Here is a 24064-nt window from a genome sequence, read left to right as displayed (position 1 = left end):
GCTCTGTGTGTAAGAGCGCATCGTGGGCTCTGCTCTGGGTGTAAGAGCGCATCGTGGGCTCAGCTCTGGGTGTAAGAGCGCATCGTGGGCTCAGCTCTGGGTGTAAGAGCGCATCGTGGGCTCAGCTCTGGGTGTAAGAGCGCATCGTGGGCTCAGCTCTGGGTGTAAGAGCGCATCGTGGGCTCAGCTCTGGGTGTAAGAGCGCATCGTGGGCTCAGCTCTGGGTGTAAGAGCGCATCGTGGGCTCAGCTCTGGGTGTAAGAGCGCATCGTGGGCTCAGCTCTGGGTGTAAGAGCGCATCGTGGGCTCAGCTCTGGGTGTAAGAGCGCATCGTGGGCTCAGCTCTGGGTGTAAGAGCGCATCGTGGGCTCAGCTCTGGGTGTAAGAGCGCATCGTGGGCTCAGCTCTGGGTGTAAGAGCGCATCGTGGGCTCAGCTCAGCTCTGGGTGTAAGAGCGCATCGTGCGCTCAGCTCTGGGTGTAAGAGCGCATCGTGCGCTCAGCTCTGGGTGTAAGAGCGCATCGTGGGCTCAGCTCTGGGTGTAAGAGCGCATCGTGGGCTCTGCTCTGGGTGTAAGAGCGCATTGTGGGCTCAGCTCTGGGTGTAAGAGCGCATCGTGCGCTCAGCTCTGGGTGGAAGAGCGCATCGTGGGCTCAGCGCTGGGTGTAAGAGCGCATCGTGGGCTCAGCTCTGGGTGTAAGAGCGCATCGTGCGCTCAGCTCTGGGGTAAGAGCGCATCGTGCGCTCAGCTCTGGGTGGAAGAGCGCATCGTGGGCTCTGCTCTGGGTGTAAGAGCGCATCGTGCGCTCAGCTCTGGGGTAAGAGCGCATCGTGCGCTCAGCTCTGGGTGGAAGAGCGCATCGTGGGCTCAGCGCTGGGTGTAAGAGCGCATCGTGGGCTCAGCTCTGGGTGTAAGAGCGCATCGTGGGCTCAGCTCTGGGTGTAAGAGCGCATCGTGGGCTCAGCTCTGGGTGTAAGAGCGCATCGTGGGCTCAGCTCTGGGTGTAAGAGCGCATCGTGGGCTCAGCTCTGCACTGGGTGTAAGAGCGCATCGTGGGCTCAGCTCTGGGTGTAAGAGCGCATCGTGGGCTCAGCTCTGGGTGTAAGAGCGCATCGTGGGCTCAGCTCTGGGTGTAAGAGCGCATCGTGGGCTCAGCTCTGGGTGTAAGAGCGCATCGTGGGCTCAGCTCTGGGTGTAAGAGCGCATCGTGGGCTCGGCTCTGGGTGTAAGAGCGCATCGTGGGCTCAGCTCTGGGTGTAAGAGCGCATCGTGGGCTCAGCTCTGGGTGTAAGAGCGCATCGTGGGCTCAGCTCTGGGTGTAAGAGCGCATCGTGGGCTCAGCTCTGGGTGTAAGAGCGCATCGTGGGCTCAGCTCAGCTCTGGGTGTAAGAGCGCATCGTGCGCTCAGCTCTGGGTGTAAGAGCGCATCGTGCGCTCAGCTCTGGGTGTAAGAGCGCATCGTGGGCTCAGCTCTGGGTGTAAGAGCGCATCGTGGGCTCAGCTCTGGGTGTAAGAGCGCATCGTGGGCTCAGCTCTGGGTGTAAGAGCGCATCGTGGGCTCAGCGCTGGGTGTAAGAGCGCATCGTGGGCTCAGCGCTGGGTGTAAGAGCGCATCGTGGGCTCAGCTCTGGGTGTAAGAGCGCATCGTGGGCTCAGCTCTGGGTGTAAGAGCGCATCGTGGGCTCTGCTCTGGGTGTAAGAGCGCATCGTGGGCTCAGCTCTGGGTGTAAGAGCGCATCGTGGGCTCAGCTCTGCTCTGGGTGTAAGAGCGCATCGTGGGCTCAGCTCTGGGTGTAAGAGCGCATCGTGGGCTCAGCTCTGGGTGTAAGAGCACATCGTGGGCTCAGCTCTGGGTGTAAGAGCGCATCGTGGGCTCAGCTCTGCACTGGGTGTAAGAGCGCATCGTGGGCTCAGCTCTGGGTGTAAGAGCGCATCGTGGGCTCAGCTCTGGGTGTAAGAGCGCATCGTGGGCTCAGCTCTGGGTGTAAGAGCGCATCGTGGGCTCAGCTCTGGGTGTAAGAGCGCATCGTGGGCTCAGCTCTGGGTGTAAGAGCGCATCGTGGGCTCAGCTCTGGGTGTAAGAGCGCATCGTGGGCTCAGCTCTGGGTGTAAGAGCGCATCGTGGGCTCAGCTCTGGGTGTAAGAGCGCATCGTGGGCTCAGCTCAGCTCTGGGTGTAAGAGCGCATCGTGCGCTCAGCTCTGGGTGTAAGAGCGCATCGTGCGCTCAGCTCTGGGTGTAAGAGCGCATCGTGGGCTCAGCTCTGGGTGTAAGAGCGCATCGTGGGCTCAGCTCTGGGTGTAAGAGCGCATCGTGGGCTCAGCTCTGGGTGTAAGAGCGCATCGTGGGCTCAGCTCTGGGTGTAAGAGCGCATCGTGGGCTCAGCTCTGTGTGTAAGAGCGCATCGTGGGCTCAGCTCAGCTCTGGGTGTAAGAGCGCATCGTGGGCTCTGCTCTGGGTGTAAGAGCGCATCGTGGGCTCAGCTCTGGGTGTAAGAGCGCATCGTGGGCTCAGCTCTGCTCTGGGTGTAAGAGCGCATCGTGGGCTCAGCTCTGGGTGTAAGAGCGCATCGTGGGCTCAGCTCTGGGTGTAAGAGCACATCGTGGGCTCAGCTCTGGGTGTAAGAGCGCATCGTGGGCTCAGCTCAGCTCTGGGTGTAAGAGCGCATCGTGGGCTCAGCTCTGGGTGTAAGAGCGCATCGTGGGCTCAGCTCTGGGTGTAAGAGCGCATCGTGCGCTCAGCTCTGGGTGTAAGAGCGCATCGTGCGCTCAGCTCTGGGTGTAAGAGCGCATCGTGGGCTCTGCTCTGGGTGTAAGAGCGCATCGTGCGCTCAGCTCTGGGTGGAAGAGCGCATCGTGGGCTCAGCTCTGGGTGTAAGAGCGCATCGTGGGCTCAGCTCTGGGTGTAAGAGCGCATCGTGGGCTCTGCTCTGGGTGTAAGAGCGCATCGTGGGCTCAGCTCTGGGTGTAAGAGCGCATCGTGGGCACAGCTCTGGGTGTAAGAGCGCATCGTGGGCTCAGCTCTGGGTGTAAGAGCGCATCGTGGGCTCAGCTCTGGGTGTAAGAGCGCATCGTGGGCTCAGCTCTGGGTGTAAGAGCGCATCGTGGGCTCAGCTCTGGGTGTAAGAGCGCATCGTGGGCTCAGCTCTGGGTGTAAGAGCGCATCGTGGGCTCAGCTCTGGGTGTAAGAGCGCATCGTGGGCTCAGCTCTGGGTGTAAGAGCGCATCGTGGGCTCAGCTCTGGGTGTAAGAGCGCATCGTGGGCTCTGCTCTGGGTGTAAGAGCGCATCGTGGGCTCAGCTCTGTGTGTAAGAGCGCATCGTGGGCTCAGCTCTGGGTGTAAGAGCGCATCGTGGGCTCAGCTCTGGGTGTAAGAGCGCATCGTGGGCTTAGCTTTGGGTGTAAGAGCGCATCGTGGGCTCAGCTCTGGGTGTAAGAGCGCATCGTGGGCTCAGCTCTGGGTGTAAGAGCGCATCGTGGGCTCAGCTCTGGGTGTAAGAGCGCATCGTGGGCTCAGCTCTGGGTGTAAGAGCGCATCGTGGGCTCAGCTCTGGGTGTAAGAGCGCATCGTGGGCTCAGCTCTGGGTGTAAGAGCGCATCGTGGGCTCAGCTCTGGGTGTAAGAGCGCATCGTGCGCTCAGCTCTGGGTGTAAGAGCGCATCGTGCGCTCAGCTCTGGGTGTAAGAGCGCATCGTGGGCTCTGCTCTGGGTGTAAGAGCGCATCGTGCGCTCAGCTCTGGGTGGAAGAGCGCATCGTGGGCTCAGCTCTGGGTGTAAGAGCGCATCGTGGGCTCAGCTCTGGGTGTAAGAGCGCATCGTGGGCTCTGCTCTGGGTGTAAGAGCGCATCGTGGGCTCAGCTCTGGGTGTAAGAGCGCATCGTGGGCTCAGCTCTGGGTGTAAGAGCGCATCGTGGGCTCAGCTCTGGGTGTAAGAGCGCATCGTGGGCTCAGCTCTGGGTGTAAGAGCGCATCGTGGGCTCAGCTCTGGGTGTAAGAGCGCATCGTGGGCTCTGCTCTGGGTGTAAGAGCGCATCGTGGGCTCAGCTCTGGGTGTAAGAGCGCATCGTGGGCTCAGCTCTGGGTGTAAGAGCGCATCGTGGGCTCAGCTCTGTGTGTAAGAGCGCATCGTGGGCTCAGCTCTGGGTGTAAGAGCGCATCGTGGGCTCTGCTCTGGGTGTAAGAGCGCATCGTGGGCTCAGCTCTGTGTGTAAGAGCGCATCGTGGGCTCAGCTCTGGGTGTAAGAGCGCATCGTGGGCTCAGCTCTGGGTGTAAGAGCGCATCGTGGGCTCAGCTCTGGGTGTAAGAGCGCATCGTGGGCTCAGCTCTGGGTGTAAGAGCGCATCGTGGGCTCAGCTCTGGGTGTAAGAGCGCATCGTGGGCTTAGCTTTGGGTGTAAGAGCGCATCGTGGGCTCAGCTCTGGGTGTAAGAGCGCATCGTGGGCTCAGCTCTGGGTGTAAGAGCGCATCGTGGGCTCAGCTCTGGGTGTAAGAGCGCATCGTGGGCTCAGCTCTGGGTGTAAGAGCGTATCGTGGGCTCAGCTCTGGGTGTAAGAGCGCATCGTGGGCTCAGCTCTGGGTGTAAGAGCGCATCGTGGGCTCAGCTCTGGGTGTAAGAGCGCATCGTGGGCTCAGCTCTGGGTGTAAGAGCGCATCGTGGGCTCAGCTCTGGGTGTAAGAGCGCATCGTGGGCTCAGCTCTGGGTGTAAGAGCGCATCGTGGGCTCAGCTCTGGGTGTAAGAGCGCATCGTGGGCTCAGCTCTGGGTGTAAGAGCGCATCGTGGGCTCAGCTCTGGGTGTAAGAGCGCATCGTGGGCTCAGCGCTGGGTGTAAGAGCGCATCGTGGGCTCAGCTCTGGGTGTAAGAGCGCATCGTGGGCTCAGCTCTGGGTGTAAGAGCGCATCGTGGGCTCAGCTCTGGGTGTAAGAGCGCATCGTGGGCTCAGCTCTGGGTGTAAGAGCGCATCGTGGGCTCAGCTCTGGGTGTAAGAGCGCATCGTGGGCTCAGCTCTGGGTGTAAGAGCGCATCGTGGGCTCAGCTCTGGGTGTAAGAGCGCATCGTGGGCTCAGCTCTGGGTGTAAGAGCGCATCGTGGGCTCAGCTCTGGGTGTAAGAGCGCATCGTGGGCTCAGCTCTGGGTGTAAGAGCGCATCGTGGGCTCAGCTCTGGGTGTAAGAGCGCATCGTGGGCTCAGCTCTGGGTGTAAGAGCGCATCGTGGGCTCAGCTCTGGGTGTAAGAGCGCATCGTGGGCACAGCTCTGGGTGTAAGAGCGCATCGTGGGCTCAGCTCTGGGTGTAAGAGCGCATCGTGGGCTCAGCTCTGGGTGTAAGAGCGCATCGTGGGCTCAGCTCTGGGTGTAAGAGCGCATCGTGGGCTCAGCTCTGGGTGTAAGAGCGCATCGTGGGCTCAGCTCTGGGTGTAAGAGCGCATCGTGTGCTCAGCTCTGGGTGTAAGAGCGCATCGTGGGCTCAGCTCTGGGTGTAAGAGCGCATTGTGGGCTCAGCTCTGGGTGTAAGAGCGCATCGTGGGCTCTGCTCTGGGTGTAAGAGCGCATCGTGGGCTCAGCTCTGCTCTGGGTGTAAGAGCGCATCGTGGGCTCTGCTCTGGGTGTAAGAGCGCATCGTGAGCTCAGCTCTGGGTGTAAGAGCGCATCGTGGGCTCAGCTCAGGGTGTAAGAGCGCATCGTGGGCTCAGCTCAGGGTGTAAGAGCGCATCGTGGGCTCAGCGCTGGGTGTAAGAGCGCATCGTGGGCTCTGCACTGGGTGTAAGAGCGCATCTTGGGCTCTGCTCTGGGTGTAAGAGCGCATCGTGGACTCAGCTCTGGGTGTAAGAGCGCATCGTGGGCTCAGCTCTGGGTGTAAGAGCGCATCGTGGGCTCAGCGCAGCTCTGGGTGTAAGAGCGCATCGTGGGCTCAGCTCTGGGTGTAAGAGCGCATCGTGGGCTCAGCTCTGGGTGTAAGAGCGCATCGTGGGCTCAGCTCTGGGTGTAAGAGCGCATCGTGGGCTCATCTCTGGGTGTAAGAGCGCATCGTGGGCTCTGCTCTGGGTGTAAGAGCGCATCGTGGGCTCAGCTCTGGGTGTAAGAGCGCATCGTGGGCTCAGCTCTGGGTGTAAGAGCGCATCGTGGGCTCAGCTCTGGGTGTAAGAGCGCATCGTGCGCTCAGCTCTGGGTGTAAGATCGCATCGTGGGCTCAGCTCTGGGTATAAGAGCGCATCGTGGGCTCAGCTCTGAGTGTAAGAGCGCATCGTGAGCTCAGCTCTGGGTGTAAGAGCGCATCGTGGGCTTTTTGCTATGTTATAAATCCACTTTACAGATTGTTGGTAGAAATAAATGAGGAATTACATAGGAATCTCACATAGGTGAGACAGGGCAGGGGCTAAACAAGAGAATGAACCTGCATCGCCACAGCATCACACGCGGAACAAGAGACAGTCCTGTTGGCGAACATTTCTCTGACTCTGGCCATAAGATGAACGATCTGAGGGTTGCCATACTCAAAGGTAATCTTAAAACCCCGAAAGAGAGACGGTTGCATGAATACAAATTTATGCAACTGTTCGGGACACTTAGCAGTGGCCTAAACAGAGATCGAAATTTTATGAGTCATTACTGACACAAGTGAACTCTCTTCCCATGAGCGCTAAAAGCCATGTCTGTACATACTGTGCTATATGTATGCACACACATCTGTCTCTCACACATACTAATACTCCTTGTTTTTCCATCCCTATACACCAATAGGGACCACAAAGTATCCACACACACTTTTAGTTGTGCTACTAACTCTCACATTTCCACACCCACCCACACCATTTATATCCACTCCACACACACCTTTTGTAAAGCACTGTATATACTGTGGGCTCTCCATTCATTTTTATTCACACTGATACACATACACACTCTTTCATCACTTGCTTTCAGGAACCTTTTGACACCTCCAGCCATAAAACACATCCACACCGGGGGAAGGACCAGCACAGATAACATTCCAAGAGACATTGTTTTTAAGTATACCTTTTGCTTGCTTCATTCATTGTAACATCACCGGAAGAAGAGATCAGTGTATCTCGAAAGCTCGCACAAATTAAAGCATTGCGTTAGCCACAGAACGGTATCATTTATTTATTTTTTGATTATTGAAGCTCGGCTAACACGGTACTGATACCTCTACATGTGTATACACATACACATACATACACACACACACGCAGTGTGTGTATACACATACACATACATACACACACACACACGCAGTGTGTGTATATACATACACACACATACATACACACATTTTGTGTGTGTGTGTGTATTGACCAAACCGTACCAGTTCTGCTATTTAAGCATTGCATTTTTATTTGATGCCTTCAGGGTAATACTATTGAATCTGAACATTTATCAGAACTGACAGAGGAAGAGTATGAAGCCCAATACATCAAACGTCACGACCTCAAGGGATTCATGTGGCTGGATGCCAAATACTTAAACCCTTTCTTCACACGTCGGCTCACACAGGAGGTACGTGGAAGGTCTGTATTTGTACTATACATTAGCACAGTCGGCATGTGATGAGTGAAACGCGTCAGCTCTTGGGATGCACAGGTACACATTTCTATTCTTCTGCAGAAATCCCCACTACTCTCTTATTAACACCAATGCGGTAACACGCCCTTATAAATAAACATTCTGTTTGGTCCTTGCAATTTAGAAACGATGCCACTCAGTATATGTACACCAGGGGCGGCCAACTCCAGTCCCCAAGAGCCACCAACAAGTCAAGTTTCCAGCATATCCCTGCTTCAGCACAGGTGGCTCAGTTTTCGAATGAGCCACTGATTGAGCCTCCTGTGCTGATACAGAGATTTCCTGAACACCTGTCCTGTTGATGGCCCCTGAGGACTGGAGTTGGCCGCCCCTGGTGTAGGGCTTCTTGGCTACTCCCATGGAAGATGGACTTGTGGAGTCTCCGTGAGTCCCGCCATCGTTTTGTGACTTAATTGATGTCTCTTTTTTTAGTTTGCATTTAATTAAAAATTTATGTGATTAACTATTTACTTTGTTATTCCTGGGGATAATTTGCTCTATTTAGCCATATTGGTGTGCAGAAGTGTATGTTCGCTGTAGGTTGTAATAACCTTTTAACAGACCTACAGGGTCTTCACAAATTGGTGTTTGTAGAGCGCTTTTGACACCTCAGAAGTCTCTTCTTTAAGAGTGCACACATATAATTCTATGAAGGACCCCCGTTGCTTCATTAAAAAGTATCACCTAGGATTACTTTTAGAAGAACTGCTACATATTATTTAGAAAACTTTGTTTTTTTTCCATCCTTTTTTGGACTGCTGAAGTCATTGAGATATTCCTTGAGCAGCAAAACTACCCAGTAATCGCAGCATTCAACCAATAGCCGGCTGGCAGACCCGGTACTAGAACTGGTAGCTACCCCACATAGAAATATACCGGACTGACCAGTTATCTTCTTCTGTAGGACCTTCATCATGGCCGCTTACAGATGAAAACCCTCACAAACAAGTGGTATGAAGAGGTGCGGCAGGGACCTTCCGGGTCTGAAGATGATGAACAGGAGCTGCTCTAGCGAAACACCAGGGCGCCGCGCTGACACTAATCGGGGGGGAATCCCCTCACCAGCGAGAGGCACATTGAGTTCTTTGGCCATTGGTCGTATTGAAGGAGCATGCAAAGAAACGTTCATTTACATTTTCTTGTAACTTTTTAATAGGTTTACACACTTAGGGCGGGGGGCACTAACCCGCGATGTGGGGGTATCACACCCCAATTCTGCGTTAAGACATTCAAGTAAATGTCAATTAACACCGGACCTGGACGCCATAACCCGCATCCCGGCCTAGTGAATCCCCGGGCTTCATTTCATTTGCCCAGTTTGACTGTGAAGTAGCGTTGAAGTCGCGCACAAGACAGACGCGAACGAAGGGACCGGTTGAATAAATGAAATGGTTGCGACATATATATATATATATATACCCTTTGCAACAAAACTCGGAATAGTGTAAGTATTTCCATCCCTTTTTTGTACCTTTACGGGGGCTCGGGAGGTTTATTGTGTTATTTTCTTCCACCCCATAATAAGGCAATAACTATATATATATTAGTGCTCTGTCCTAAAACCACCTAGGAAGGGGGATGTGATTACATAACGTGCTGTAAGTTGCACAGAAGTCGGAAGGTAACGCAACTAAATGGACTCGCAAGTGTCAACAATATTTTCAAATGTTCCAGGTCAATTTACTGTAAATGATCTAAAAATACTTATAATTTCAACACATCACTCGCAATAGCCAACTCCGAGCCAGGTGGCTGTGCCGCTCTAGGGAGGACACTTACTGTGATACGTAATCCCTGGGCATTGTGCTGCAAGAACATCAAAGCACATGTACCTTGCAATGTACTTACGGATATATAGTAAGATCGGAGAAGGAAGCTGCACTCTGGGATAAGGAAGCTGTACTCTGGGATAAGGAAGTCTCGCCAAGCACGCGAGAGGCGTTCCCCGACCAGCCATGCACGCGAGAGGCGTTCCCCGACCAGCCATGCACGCGAGAGGCGTTCCCCGACCAGCCAAGCACGCGAGAGGCGTTCCCCGACCGGCCAAGCACGCGAGAGGCGTTCCCCGACCGGCCAAGCACGCGAGAGGCGTTCCCCGACCAGCCAAGCACGCGAGAGGCGTTCCCCGACCGGCCATGCACGCGAGAGGCGTTCCCCGACCGGCCATGCACGCGAGAGGCGTTCCCCGACCGGCCAAGCACGCGAGAGGCGTTCCCCGACCGGCCAAGCACGCGAGAGGCGTTCCCCGACCGGCCAAGCACGCGAGAGGCGTTCCCCGACCGGCCAAGCACGCGAGAGGCGTTCCCCGACCGGCCATGCACGCGAGAGGCGTTCCCCGACCGGCCAAGCACGCGAGAGGCGTTCCCCGACCGGCCAAGCACGCGAGAGGCATTCCCCGACCGGCCGAGCACGCGAGAGGCGTTCCCCGACCGGCCAAGCACGCGAGAGGCGTTCCCCGACCGGCCAAGCACGCGAGAGGCGTTCCCCGACCGGCCATGCACGCGAGAGGCGTTCCCCGACCGGCCAAGCACGCGAGAGGCGTTCCCCGACCGGCCAAGCACGCGAGAGGCGTTCCCCGACCAGCCAAGCACGCGAGAGGCGTTCCCCGACCAGCCATGCACGCGAGAGGCGTTCCCCGACCAGCCATGCACGCGAGAGGCGTTCCCCGACCAGCCATGCACGCGAGAGGCGTTCCCCGACCGGCCAAGCACGCGAGGGGCGTTCCCCGACCAGCCATACACGCGAGAGGCGTTCCCCGACCAGCCATGCACGCGAGAGGCGTTCCCCGACCAGCCAAGCACGCGAGAGACGTTCCCCGACCAGCCAAGCACGCGAGAGGCGTTCCCCGACCAGCCAAGCACGCGAGAGGCGTTCCCTGACCAGCCAAGCACGCGAGAGGCGTTCCCCGACCAGCCATGCACGCGAGAGGCGTTCCCCGACCAGCCATGCACGCGAGAGGCGTTCCCCGACCGGCCAAGCACGCGAGGGGCGTTCCCCGACCAGCCATACACGCGAGAGTCGTTCCCCGACCAGCCATGCGCGCGAGAGGCGTTCCCAGAACTCCTACGAGGGACTGAGCGCTGTGTGGTCCTACGAGGGACTGAGCGCTGTGTGGTCCTACGAGGGACTGAGCGCTGTGTGGTCCTACGAGGGACTGAGCGCTGTGTGGTCCTACGAGGGACTGAGCGCTGTGTGGTCCTACGAGGGACTGAGCGCTGTGTGGTCCTACGAGGGACTGAGCGCTGTGTGGTCCTACGAGGGACTGAGCGCTGTCTGGTCCTACGAGGGACTGAGCGCTGTGTGGTCCTACGAGGGACTGAGCGCTGTGTGGTCCTACGAGGGACTGAGCGCTGTGTGGTCCTTCGAGGGACTGAGCGCTGTGTGGTCCTACGAGGGACTGAGCGCTGTGTGCCCCAGCGTTAGAAAGATGGCTTTGATGGCAGAGTTTGCTATGCTGGGATTCGGGCAGTGGTTATTAGCAGCACACGCCTGTAACATACGGTCTACCGTAACCCTTTGAGTGCCTCAAGACGTACTCTGCACATCATAAGGGACGGCGTGTATATAATGCTGCTCGCCTCGGGGGAGATTGCAATCGGAGCGTTCACCTTTTGGGAATGGGGTTGCCCGCCATCACCTGAATCTGCGACGGGCCGGTGGCCCATAGGAGCCGCAGGTCTTCCGGCATGCAAAGGGTTAAATGTCCGAGGCGAGAGGGAACGGAGGACAGCGGCACTTTGTAGCTGATTTGAAACTTTTTTCATTCTTAAGTATTTAAAATACGTTTTAAAACTTTTTAAATTTCCATGGTAAATTAATTCTCTGGGGAGGGTTTTTCACAATCATTGACCGATGTTGGTCATCAACATTTTTAGCTTAGCTTTGTTCCTTTGTTTGCACAGTAATGATAGTGCCTTCAGTCACACACATTAACTGGACATGCCTCAATACAGCGTTCCCGACAAGGAGATGTAAGCATTGAACGTAGGAGCACGTCAGACCGCCACTGTAAGGGGGGTTAACGCTCTAGTAGAGGCAATCACACTGAGGAGGTGTTTGCATTTTTGTTGCCCCTTTAATGACCGGTCCCTCCAAACACCAACGCCACGTGAAAAAAATATACACGTTTTAACATTATTTTGTAAACTTTGAACCACTAATTGTGCTACCATTTTAAGACAAAAATCATAATGAGGAAGGACCATTAAGTATAAGATTAGAATAACACGGGCCCCAAAGAAAATAGAAAAGTATACATTTTTCACGTTTACGGGCTTTCTTTTCAGAGAGCGTTTCAAGATGGAAATGATATATATTTATATTTAGTCCATGGAACTGAGACACTCCAATACAGATATTGGCTCGGTGCGCTGATCATTGTGCGTTTCAAGCATAAGATATCGCGGGCACTCCAATCTCAAAGACTATTTCTTGGTCAGACGGTTCTGCTTCCATTGGGAATATATATATATATATATTTATCTATCTATCCAGGCCATGCACATATATATCTGTGTCTAGCTATTTATCTATCTCCAACTACTTCAGGAAGTGTAGTTAAGTCTTGGACCGGTCTTGGTTTCACAGCAGAAAGGCTGTTTATTTGTTGGTTTTCTAGTTCTTGTACCTGGGGAACAATGTGGCGCTCGGTACATTTATATCGCAGCTGTAGGGAGAACCTATATTCCTGTATCAGGTTCTGTAACTTCGTACAGAAGACGATCATGTCAGAATGTACTGAACCGCCATTGGACCTTCACCAAGGTCACCGATAATCTCTGCCAGGAGTCTCACTGCTTGCACTTTATATGGGAAATATATGGGTACACTCCTTTTGGGATTGGGACGTAGTGTCATATTAAGCCGTGTGCTGGTTTGATATGGTTATTTTGGGTGTGGGCAAGGGGGGGGAAATGAATAATCTAATTTCTTACATTTTCAAAAATATAGTGTAATATATTTTTTAAAAAGTTCAATTGTCAAAGCCCTGATGCAGGTGGGATACTGTGAATATTTATTGTTTTGATTACCCAAAGGGGTTAGTTATGTGGTTCTTATATAAAAAAAAAAAGTGTCAGGTCTCATTCTAGTTTTTGTGAATGTAAATTATTAAGGACACCTTAAAGCAGCAATCCTCCCCCTGCTTGTTTGTTTAATACCCCCAGAATGGGAACCAATCCTCCCCCTGCTTGTTTGTTTAATACCCCCAGAATGGGAACATGGGGGCCTCCAGAGCTCAACCGTGCTATTTTTAGCTCTGTTCACCCCCCCCCCCAGTTTCCAAGATACTTGATGTTACCTGCTTTAAATATCCTTCCTGGGGAAACAAAATGGCTGCCAAATCTTGGGCCAATAGGAAGCCACAATATCGGTTGCACCTTCCTATTGGGCGGTCATCGGGGGATCCGCCCAGTTCCAATCCTGTAAAAGAAGGTGGGGGTGAGTTGGGAGGGATTGCTGCCTTATCCACTCACTGTTGTTTGTAGCAATAATTGCACGCGAGCCTTGACAAGCAGCCTATTAGAAGTGGCTAAAACGAGTCTTCGGCTCTTACGGGTTTGGGTTTATGTTCCTGTAGTTGTACGAGAATAAAAACCTACAGATGTGTCCTGCACCAATGGGTGTGGCTGTATTACAGCGTGTCACAGCTTTCCCAGGCCATGCACAGTAAAAGTAACGATATAATCCAATCCATGGTATCGTATTTCAACAGCATCCCGGCTCACGTCTGTAATCGGCATTGCCGGAAAGGGAGCATGTGGTGGTAGGATCTACCAGTCTCCTGCTACAAAGGAAGGGGGGCAACCCTCTTAATGCCTTCCATGTTGGAGGGCTCATTCGCCATTTCAGTGGCACAGAAGTCTGTCCAGGGAGGGGTTACAAGAAGTTCGGTAGCAAGAAGGGTTCCTCACCGTTGCTAACAGACGTGTGGGCATGACCACAATATCCAGGGATAGTCCCATAAAGTCCACTACTCAGGTTGGTGCCAAAGTGGGTCAACCAAAAAGCCGGTCTGACCATGTGTGAAACTCAAATCGATTGCTAAAAATCTTGTATTCTGTCAAACCTATTGGAATTTTACTGGGAAAAGGGAAAGAATTTTGGGATCAACGCAATAAGGTGTTTGAAGAGGTGTGTGTGTGTGTGTGTGTGTGTGTGTGTGTGTGTGTGTGTATGTGTGTATATATATATATATACTTATTTTTTGGTCTGGAAGTAGAACGCAGATTGTATATAATGTGGGTGTTTGTTGTAAAATAAAGGGTTCTTGGTTTGTATTAAATAAATTCCAACAGATTCATTGGTATCTGGTTTTGTTGTTTTTTTTATCTACGAGTCTGCATTTCCTGCCTGGCACATGCTGATTTCTACCGATCTGAACTTAGAACATTATGCAGCGTGTTTATTATTTTGTCACTTCAAGCGGCGCATTATCAATATAGATGCAGAGAAGCCGCGTAGTTTTATAAAGTTACGCAGCAGACGAAGGGCGCGTCCAGAGTTCCACCGCGGTTACATTCAGTCATCTGCGCGGCTCTTGCGATGTGTGCATTGTACACCTCATATTGTTCTCTCTCAGGCTGCACACTGTAGCTTGGCGACAGATCACTTAATTTATTTTAACCATCTCAAGATGTAAAGCACCAATAAAAGGTTTAAATGTGAATACTGTGACTTTCTCCTGAAGAATAAGGCAAGGAAATCCCACATCAAAAGTACGCGGTGCCCTGTAAGGGAGAAGATGATAGAAGGGTGCGCATTACAATGACAACACCAGCAAATAAGCAGTTTCGGGTGCAAATTCTATTAGTGACCATTGGTTCACAACCAGTGCTACACAGTTACATCAGGTGGTGTTTGTGGAACAACTACAAATCAATTACTCAATGATCTGTTGCTCTCAGAGCAGAGTGCTAATAAGTAGCAGACCGGTCCCCACATAGGTGCAATACGGAATATAAATTAAGTTCCTTACACACACACACACACACACACACACAGTCCATTTCATTTCCCCTAGGTCAGAGCACTAGCGTTAAGACCGTAATGAGGGAGGAGGAGGCATGTCCTCAATGGCGGGACACAGACCAACGCATCACCTGAAGCGTCCAATCCACACCCCTCCGTATGTAAACCTTTCCCTTGTGGGATGTGCACAAATTTAAGAAAAACAATGTCTCTTGTATCATGAGTATAAATGACATATACCCACGTCCCAGAGACACATCCAGGGACTGGTTTTACTCCCGGAACCCGTCCCGCCGTGAGTCTGTGGGCGTGCATCCAGCTGTAGAGATATGGAAGTGACTCCGGCTCAGCAGCGGAGATAGGATGGTGCACAGCTCCGTAAATAAATGAGACGATGGCTAAATCACACAGCTGGTAAAAAAAAAACGTTTATTGGGTCGGCAAGATGTGCCTGGCAGTATGGGGAAGCTCCAACGCGTTTCGCACAGATTATGCCTGGAGAAAATACACTGGTTTGGTGGTTGATGATGTCATTGTCTTCAATGGCGTTCGCACATTAGAAAGAAAGTTTCTAGTATGAAACTTTGGGGATCTCTGTACACTACTAAGAGAATGTGCGGATTGGCTGATCTTTTTAATAATGTGAGTGGAGTTGTACAAATGTCTTCAAACGTTTTTTTTTTTTTTTTTTAAAGTTCCCAAATGTTGCATTGCCACAATTTCACCAAATATCGCGAGAATATCACCAGTTTTGGGAAATTGTACACAAATGTCAGTACAGGCATACCCCGCATTAACGTAAGCAATGGGACAGGAGCATGTATGTAAAGTGAAAATGTATTTAAAGTGAAGCACTACCTTTTCCCCACTTATTGATGCATGTACAGTACTGCAATCGTCATATACGTGCACAACTGATGTAAATAACGCATCTGTAACAGGCTCTATAGTCTCCCCGCTTGCGCACAGCTTCGGTACAGGTAGGGAGCCAGTATTGCTTTTCGGGACGTGCTGACAGGTGCATGCGTGAGCTGCCGTTTGCCTATTGGGCGCTATGTTCTTACTCGCGAGTGTACTTAAAGTGAGTGTACTTAAACCGGGGTATGCCTGTATATAAAGGATTGTGTGACCTTGCAGATTAGCTTTTAATGCTTGCAAAAAAATTGTGTTTTGCCTTTTTTGGGGGGGGGGGGGGGAGGCGGGGGAATTACCAGCAAAACAGCAGATGTTGTCAGATTCGCTCATTTAAATGGTAAAGGTGCATATCTCTAAATGTGAATAATACCAGTCTGAAAAAGGATAAGAGGACAAATATAGAAGAATAAGAAGATTATTGGGTGAAAGAGGAGGAAATAACCCCCAATGAATGATGTGAAGCTTCGCACTGTTTTAGAAGAGTTGGAGCGTTAATCTTCTCCTGCGCTGGGAAACCGCTTCGTAGTATATTAGGCCCAATAAGAGGACACAAAGGGTTACATTAATATAATAAGAGATGCCAATAAATATTGTGCAGGTGCTTTCAGTGATGGAGCCAAGATGTCGAGTATTGTTACATAGTGTAAACCAGGAGTGGCCCACTCCAGTCCTCAAGGGCAACCAACAGGTCAGGTTTTAATGATATCCCTGCTTCAGCACAGTTGGCGCATTCGTTGCCTGAGGCACTGATTGAGCCACCTGAGCTTAAGCAGGGATATCCTTAAAACCTGACCTGTTGATGGCCCTCGAGGACTGGAGGTGGCCGCCCCTGTCTTACTACATTCAGCATAAATCATATCTTGCTATATTTCTCATAACAAAGGCCTCGCTCACCAAACAGAAACGGGAAACTTCTTTCCTGTGGACACATCGATCAGATCTCCCCCTTTCCTATTCATCCCCAGAGATCTGATTGTCTGTCCTCTGATGAACCTTGTTTCAAGCACAATGTTCCAAAAACTGTTTAACATTCCTGCACTTCAGCTGCAGCCCTCCTCCACCCCCTGCCCCCTCCCATGTAACTTTATCTACTTCCGATAATCTGCTGGGAATTAACAACTTGCATTAATAAAACAGATTTCTGTCTCAAATGGTCTTTGACATTCAACTTTCAGCTATGAAACCAGACCCAAAAGATGTCTAGTATGTAGGATAAAATACTCATTACAGGTCTGTGTGGGACCTCGGTGTCTTGTGGGAAGATGGCCCACTCTCCTCTCTGTTTGGTAACTATACTTATGTGACCCTTCCCCTAGAATATATTAACCTTCTAATATTTATATATATAACCATGTTTAGGAAAGGTTATAGTAACAGTAACTGTTAAACGGAGTGTATTTAATGTGATATTTATATAAGGCTAAGTTAAACTAAGCCCGTAGGGTCTGTGTTGCACATAACCTCAGACAGCTCTTTAACACTAGAGGAAGCTCCTGGTGTGAGGTTGTGAGGCCTTGGAGCTGCGTGAGGAGAGGGCCTGGCAGACTGTTTGAAGTGGATGGACGAGCGCAGTCTCATATATATGTGGAATTGTGGTACTTCTGTTTTTGGTGTGAGGTTGTGAATGCGACTGCGTCTCCTTAAATTGTTAGTTGTCTTTATTTGGCCGCCTTTTCTTTGTTCTTTTGTGCCGAGTTCCTCACTTCAGACCAGGACGGGGTCAGCTTTGGCAGCTGCTTCATTCTGATGAGTGAAGTCCGATGTTATTCCTATTTTTTCCAGGAATTCTTTGCTGTCCTCCAGGTATCTCATGGAGACCATCAGGCCGAAGGGAAACAGCCATCTATATCTCACCGCCTTCTCCCTCAGAAGTTTGGTGATCGCTTGTAACTGTCTTCGCCTACGTAGTGTAGGCGATAAGTCCTGAAAGATTTGCAGGTTAATTCCCTCAAATGTATTGGATGGGGCATTCCTGGCATAGTTCCTCTTTGGTTTTAAAATAATGAAACCGCATCATGTCCCTTGGCGGTTCCTCAGGCAGCGGCGTGGATCTCAAAGCCCTGTGACGCGTATCTAGTTGTAGTGCGGCTTATGTTTTGGCGGGAAGCGGGGAAGTTAACCACCTTGAGATGAATTCCTTGGTATCCGTAATAGTCTCAGGAATCCCTCTAAGTCTTACATTATTTCGCCTGTCTCTGTTTCCAGAGTCTCCTCGGCGATCCGCAATCTCTGCAATCTGAGTTTTTAGGTTTGTCGTTGTGTTTTCATTTTTACGGAGAGCTTTGATGGTTGAATCCATTTTTTCCCCGCTCGTGCGTGCGGTCCCCGATGTGGGTAATATCCCTTCTCAGCTCTTTCAGTTCTGCCTGGAATAGGGACTTCAAACCGTTAGTTTATCGAGGTCATTTTTTCAAATCACTTTTCGTGACCAGTTCCGTCTGCGCTTGCGCTTCTTTCTCTCTCTGACTCTCTCTGAGTCAGATCCATAGCTGGACGCTGAGGCCTTGGCTCTCCCTGCACGCGCCATGTCCAGGTTCTGAAAGTACTTTTTTTTATTTAATGACGGTTTCTTGCTCTGAGACTTTGTGGTTATCCTTGAGAAGGCTGTGTTTCAGGGCTGTTTATTTCAGTTTTCACTTGGTGGTTGAATGTCGGCTGTTTTATGCGTTATTCTTTATCATGCCGGGCCGGAGTGAAGCTGGTAAGTTAGGCTGTCATTGCCGCAGCCGTCGCGCTTACTCCCATTGTGAACCAAGTTAAAGTCTTACTGGGTTTTCTCCTACTGATTCATGTCGCAGTAATATGATGTAGGTGAGAGGTCTGTTGTGGCTTTAAATGATTTTATTTGCATTTTATATGTTTCCTTCACTTTCTGCTTCCTATGCCTCTTACTACACCCTCTTCCAGCCCCCACCTGGGCTCTAACAAGCACCTCCCTTTCTGTACTGTCGTGGGGTTATTCGTCTCTGCAGGAGGCCCCCTCTGTCTCCCCCCACACCCCCCCCCTTTCTCTACACCTGCTCCTAATACTGTTAGAATATTTTAATGAAATAAAGTCAAAGTCTGTATTTGATTCCCTGCAGGTGGGATTTTGCCCAGATTGTAAGCAGTGCCTGGGGGGTGAGGTAATCCCAGCCGCCTCAGCAGCTCCCCAGCAGCGTGCCCAGGTAATATCAGGCTGAATGTTTATTTACGGTCACTTCATGCCTCCTCAGAGGCCTGCGGTGGCCATCTTGTCTCCAGACTGGGTTGGCTCAAGTTGGGGGCCAGATCGATGCCGCTACGTTAACTTTCCCCGCCAGGGCTGGTCTCACTCACCGGCGGGGGCTCCGATGGGTCACTCCATGACAGCAGCGGCCTGATCCCCCAGGGGGCAGGCTTATCTCCTCCTGGCCTCCAGTTGCAACTCATGGAGAAAATGGCCACCGCTCTCCTGCTCGGATGCAACCGACAGCCACGCAGCCTCGGATCTCTTTAGGAGCTTCCACCAGCCGGGCGCGCTCCGAGTTCACCCCACTCGGTGTCGGATCTCCTAGTTGGGTGACCTCCGGTCAGCCCGACGAGTGGCTTCACTCTGTTCTCCGCCACATCCTGGGCCCGCTCCACTTCTCTCCTGGCCGCTCGTCAACACCACCTCATAGGCCGCTGGTGGCCATCCTGTTCTATGGCCGGATCTTTTGGCCGGAGGAGAGCAAAACACGTTGCTCCAGTGACACCACAGTGGCGCTCCGGTATAAGATGGCCGCTCCGCGTTACACCGACCCCAGTACCTTCAGCCGACCACAGGTTAGCTCAAATGTCCCATATGTTCATCGTTTAAAAAATATAGCCATGCACCTTCTGGCTCACTTTCTTAAATAAAGCTGATTTCGATTCATTCTGATGGCCAGATGCGGTGGTTTGCGGGCTTCAAAGGGTCAACTCCTGCGGAGCTCAAGCTAAGTGCGACCGGCTAGCTGAGCACCAGCAACAGGCCAGGTTTTAAGAATATCCCTGCTTCAGCACAGGTAGCTCAGTCACAATGCTTTCATGCGCCCACTCCCTTTCCTATCTATAGGAGTTACTGCGTGCGAACATGCGAGATATCAGCCAGCTTTCGCAAACCAAAAACAGGCGCAGAAATCGTCAGGTTTTGTCCATTTACTGATATTTTAACAAACTGTTGGTGCCAAATTTCCATAACGGAACGCTTAGCACCGTTCAGTGAATCTGGGCCGGTGACTGTTGTTGCTGGTCAGATATGTTTATAACAGCAGAGATCCCAACGCCTGGCTACTTATCTGATAGAAGATACAGGCGCCTGCACTCATTCAACAGCGAGGGGTTAAAATAATAAGTACCCGGAAATACCTGCGGGGAGACGCGCGACATCGCTTTCCTGCAGGGAATCCTTTTACTTGCCTGGCGCCAACATACTCTGCAGTGCAGTACAATGTGGACATTGGGACAAACTGAGACAATAGGAAGGAAGGAGGTCAATGCCCCAAGGAGCTTACAATCTAAAGCGGTGGGGTGTGGGGACGCGAGGAATAGTGTGCGGGGAAGTGCAGGTTGTATGTTTAACCTCCTGGGCGAAGCATCTTTCCCTGGTATGTAGAGGAGGACGGACACAATGTTACTGCTTTATCTGTCCCTCGTTCCTCGTTATCGGGGGGACTTGACTAGTTAAGATGCTCTGGTGGTAACAATGTGTCCATTTCTACCGTTGTTTTGTCAGGACAATGAGGACATCATGTGGACAGTGTAGGGAATGTCGTGTTACCACCTCACTGCATTGTCATATTAATAATAATAATAACTTTATTTATATCGCGCCCAATGCGACGCTGCGCTTCACAGCTACAAAAAGGGAAAAAGAAAACATTTAAGGTTATAAAAGAAACCGAACACAAGGAAAGATACAACACAAGAGGGGACTTGTACAAGGTCTGTAGCGATTAAATGCCGGACAGGTTGTGGTTAATTATTTAAATGCCTGGGTCAGCGGGTGTCGAACCTGTTTTTACACATTCCCAGAGATGGGGCCTCTCCGGCTGTATGAGGCAGACTGTTCCAGAGAGTGGGAGCAGCGTGGCTAAAAGCTCGGGCGCCAGAGGAAGTTAAAAAGATTCTGGGAACGGTTAGGAGACCTTCGACTGCAGATCGGAGGGGAGTGCAGGGAACTAGAAGCTCTCAGGTAGCCGGGTCCTGCTCATGCAGGAGTTTGAATGTCAATAAGCCAATCTTGAAATGAATTTGCCATTTTACAGGCAGCCAGTGCGGAGAACAGGCGTCATGTGGCAAGAACGGGTGTGGTTAGTTAACCTGGCTGCAGCGTTCTGCACCGGCTGCAGGGGGCGCAGCTCTTTTTCCGGATGATCCAGGTAGTATGCATTGCAGTAGTCCAGGCATGAGGACACAAAGACATGGACAAGTGTAGTAATATCCTCTGGGGGGAGCACGGGCTTAATACTGGCTGTGTTCCTTGGGTGGAAGAATGAAGGTTTGATCACGGCTGCCAGCTGATGTTTAAGGGTCAAGTCAAAGTCAAGAACAACCCCAGGGTTTCTCACACGGACAGAGTTTAGCAGCTGGGAGCCCTCAAGCTTAAGGCCGGTGTGTGGCCAAAAGGACTCCCGGCGAAGATCAATCCGATGCAGGCTGCTGCTAAGCTGCAACGAGACACAATGTTACTAACGCCAGCAGCACCATATTAACCGGGAGGAGCCACGCAGTGAGGCTCCCACACCCTATCCCCCTGAATAGGAGGGTTTCTCCTGGCTGTAAAACTGGGGCACAAAAACCGCACCAGGTTTAGGGGGAAAAAAAATGTTGGTTTTAATGGGAATGTTTTTTCTAAGTGAATACGTTGCAGTATTCCCCTGGAGAGTTACATACAGGACCCCGTGTTTGTTACGTCACTGCGAGGACTGGCTGCTGGTAATTTAATTCTCTTTAAAGTACAAACAATAGAACATATGTATTTTACAGAAAGTAAAATGGGAAAGTTCTTCTTTTAAACATGTTCTATTCATTGTTATATTACGTGTTTAAAGTACAGTAATAGTTTAAAAGTATTCATTTTGCCAGCGTGGAGATATACTGGTTGCATGCTGCTTGGTGTATATATATATATATATATATTCATGCCGAGCTCATACATCTCCTGGAACATTTCTCTGGGTTTTCCTCTTTCAGGTATTTTCAGATTTTTATTCCTATTTGGAAGAACTGCGGTTACCCGTCGCCGCTGTGCGATTGTGACTCAATCTGTTGAAATATTGATTTCTTTTTTTAGCTGCAAAGGGAATTAGAAATATCTTCGCAGGCAGTGCGATTTCAGCCGTTTCAGGGGAAATGGCAACACTTTTGATATCATTTTTCTTATTAATAATCCTTTGAGTTTCCCTTGATGTAGGAACCACATTATTTGGTCTGGCTGTCCAGGGCCCACATCCCTTCGTGGCTACACCATGGTCTTTCCGCTCCTATTCTAGGGGACACTGCCCATATATACAGTACATACAGACTAAATACCGTGACGATCACCAAGATTTAGAGGAGTATTGCCAAACTCCTGGTGAAACTTGCCGAATTCCACAAAAGTTGCCTAAATAGCTGAAACTTTGGGGTCACATTTGAGCTTTCAGCAACATATTTTCGTTTCCTTGTTTTTGCCAAACGTTGTGAGTGTAATTTTTTACAGAAGCTGCTGATGTCGCATATTCTCCATTTTTGCAATAATGCACAAATATCCAACTCATCTGTAATATGGGGGGTTCAGAACAAGACCACTAAGCGCCTCGTTAAAAGGAGCAATCCGAGCAGTATCCCACATTTGTTTTTTTAAATAAATCAGCTCTGTCGTATTAGATATTTTTTTAAATTCAACTCAATGCCATTTTTAATGAGTTTTAATATACTGAGCATCCTTTGATTCCTATAGCAGGTTTAGCCACCTCCCCAGCAGTGCAAGATATTTGCAACACTTTCCTGTTTGGGGTCATTTGTTGCCATTGTTCCCAGCAGTTTGAGCTGCAAACTGTAACAATATTTTTTTACAACCTAACATACTGGAGTTTATAATATAACCACAAGGTACAATTCAACAACAGAATAAACGAAAACACCTTTTCCCTTACAATCCGGGAAGCGGGGGTTAAACCCTTTTTAAAGATAAAGTGGAAAGAAATTGCATTTTCACACTTGATACTTTTAAAATGGAGTCACTGTGCCACACACACAAATCTTCAAACAGCAAGGACTTGGTTGGGAATTCCTTGCCCACGTGCCACACAATTCCATGTAACAGCCTTTCTGTGATGGAGAATTTGGTGCTCTGTTTGTTTTAGCGATTGGCTGTTTGTCAGTGAATAATTGTGTTGAAGGTTTAGGTAAAAACCAGACGTTTGGTGTCTGGGTCATTACCAATTCTTGTAAAATTACTTTTTATTAAAAGGTTATATTTTGAATCTGCAAAGTTTTGCTCTGGGAAATCCTGGTACAGATTGCTTCTGAGGCCTCGGACACGGTGCAGGGAGCAGCGCTGACCCGTACTGGGACGTTCATTCTAAGGCCTCGGACACGGTGCAGGGAGCGGTGCTGACCCGTACTGGGACGTTCATTCTAAGGCCTCGGACATGGTGCAGGGAGCGGCGCTGACCCATGCTGGGACGTTCATTCTAAGGCCTCGGACATGGTGCAGGGAGCGGTGCTGGGGCGTTCATTCTAAGGCCTCGGACACGGTGCAGGGAGCGGCGCTGACCAGTGCTGGGGTGTTCATTCTAAGGCCTCGGACATTGCGCAGGGAGCGGCGCTGACCAGTGCTGGGGCGTTCATTCTAAGGCCTCGGACATGGTGCAGGGAGCGGCGCTGACCAGTGCTGGGGCGTTCATTCTAAGGCCTCGGACATGGCGCAGGGAGCGGCGCTGACCCGTGCTGGGGCGTTCATTCTAAGGCCTCGGACGTGGTGCAGGGAGCGGTGCTGACCTGTGCTGGGGCGTTCATTCTAAGGCCTCGGACATGGTGCAGGGAGCGGTGCTGACCCGTGCTGGGGCGTTCATTCTAAGGCCTCGGACGTGGTGCAGGGAGCGGTGCTGACCTGTGCTGGGGCGTTCATTCTAAGGCCTCGGACATGGTGCAGGGAGCGGTGCTGACCCGTGCTGGGGAGTTCATTCTAAGGCCTCGGACATGGTGCAGGGAGCGGCGCTGACCAGTGCTGGGACGTTCATTCTAAGGCCTCGGACATGGTGCAGGGAGCGGCGCTGACCCGTGCTGGGGCGTTCATTCTAAGGCCTCGGACACGGTGCAGGGAGCGGCGCTGACCAGTGCTGGGGCGTTCATTCTAAGGCCTCGGACATGGTGCAGGGAGCGGCGCTGACCCGTGCTGGGACGTTCATTCTAAGGCCTCGGACACGGTGCAGGGAGCGGCGCTGACCCGTGCTGGGACGTTCATTCTAAGGCCTCGGACACGGTGCAGGGAGCGGTGCTGACCTGTGCTGGGGAGTTCATTCTAAGGCCTCGGACATGGCGCAGGGAGCGGTGCTGACCCGTGCTGGGGCGTTCATTCTAAGGCCTCGGACATGGTGCAGGGAGCGGTGCTGACCCGTGCTGGGGCGT

General features: G+C 51.4%; 1 protein-coding gene across 1 annotated transcript in view; it reads left to right on the top strand.

Moving 5' to 3' along the window:
- SLC9A8 (solute carrier family 9 member A8) overlaps positions 1 to 9492 on the top strand; it is a 73252-nt gene extending 63760 nt beyond the window's left edge. Inside the window, exons 15-16 of the mRNA XM_075584182.1 lie at positions 7370 to 7516; positions 8487 to 9492. Of these exons, the coding sequence (XP_075440297.1) occupies positions 7370 to 7516; positions 8487 to 8594 (255 nt within the window). The 3' untranslated portion in view covers positions 8595 to 9492. The remainder of the gene's footprint in view (positions 1 to 7369; positions 7517 to 8486) is intronic.
- Positions 9493 to 24064: the final 14572 nt, after the last annotated feature.

The sequence above is a fragment of the Ascaphus truei genome, unplaced genomic scaffold, assembly GCF_040206685.1.
Source record: "Ascaphus truei isolate aAscTru1 unplaced genomic scaffold, aAscTru1.hap1 HAP1_SCAFFOLD_471, whole genome shotgun sequence".
NCBI classification, from domain to species: domain Eukaryota; kingdom Metazoa; phylum Chordata; class Amphibia; order Anura; family Ascaphidae; genus Ascaphus; species Ascaphus truei.
This window is presented reverse-complemented; position numbering and strand designations above follow the sequence as displayed.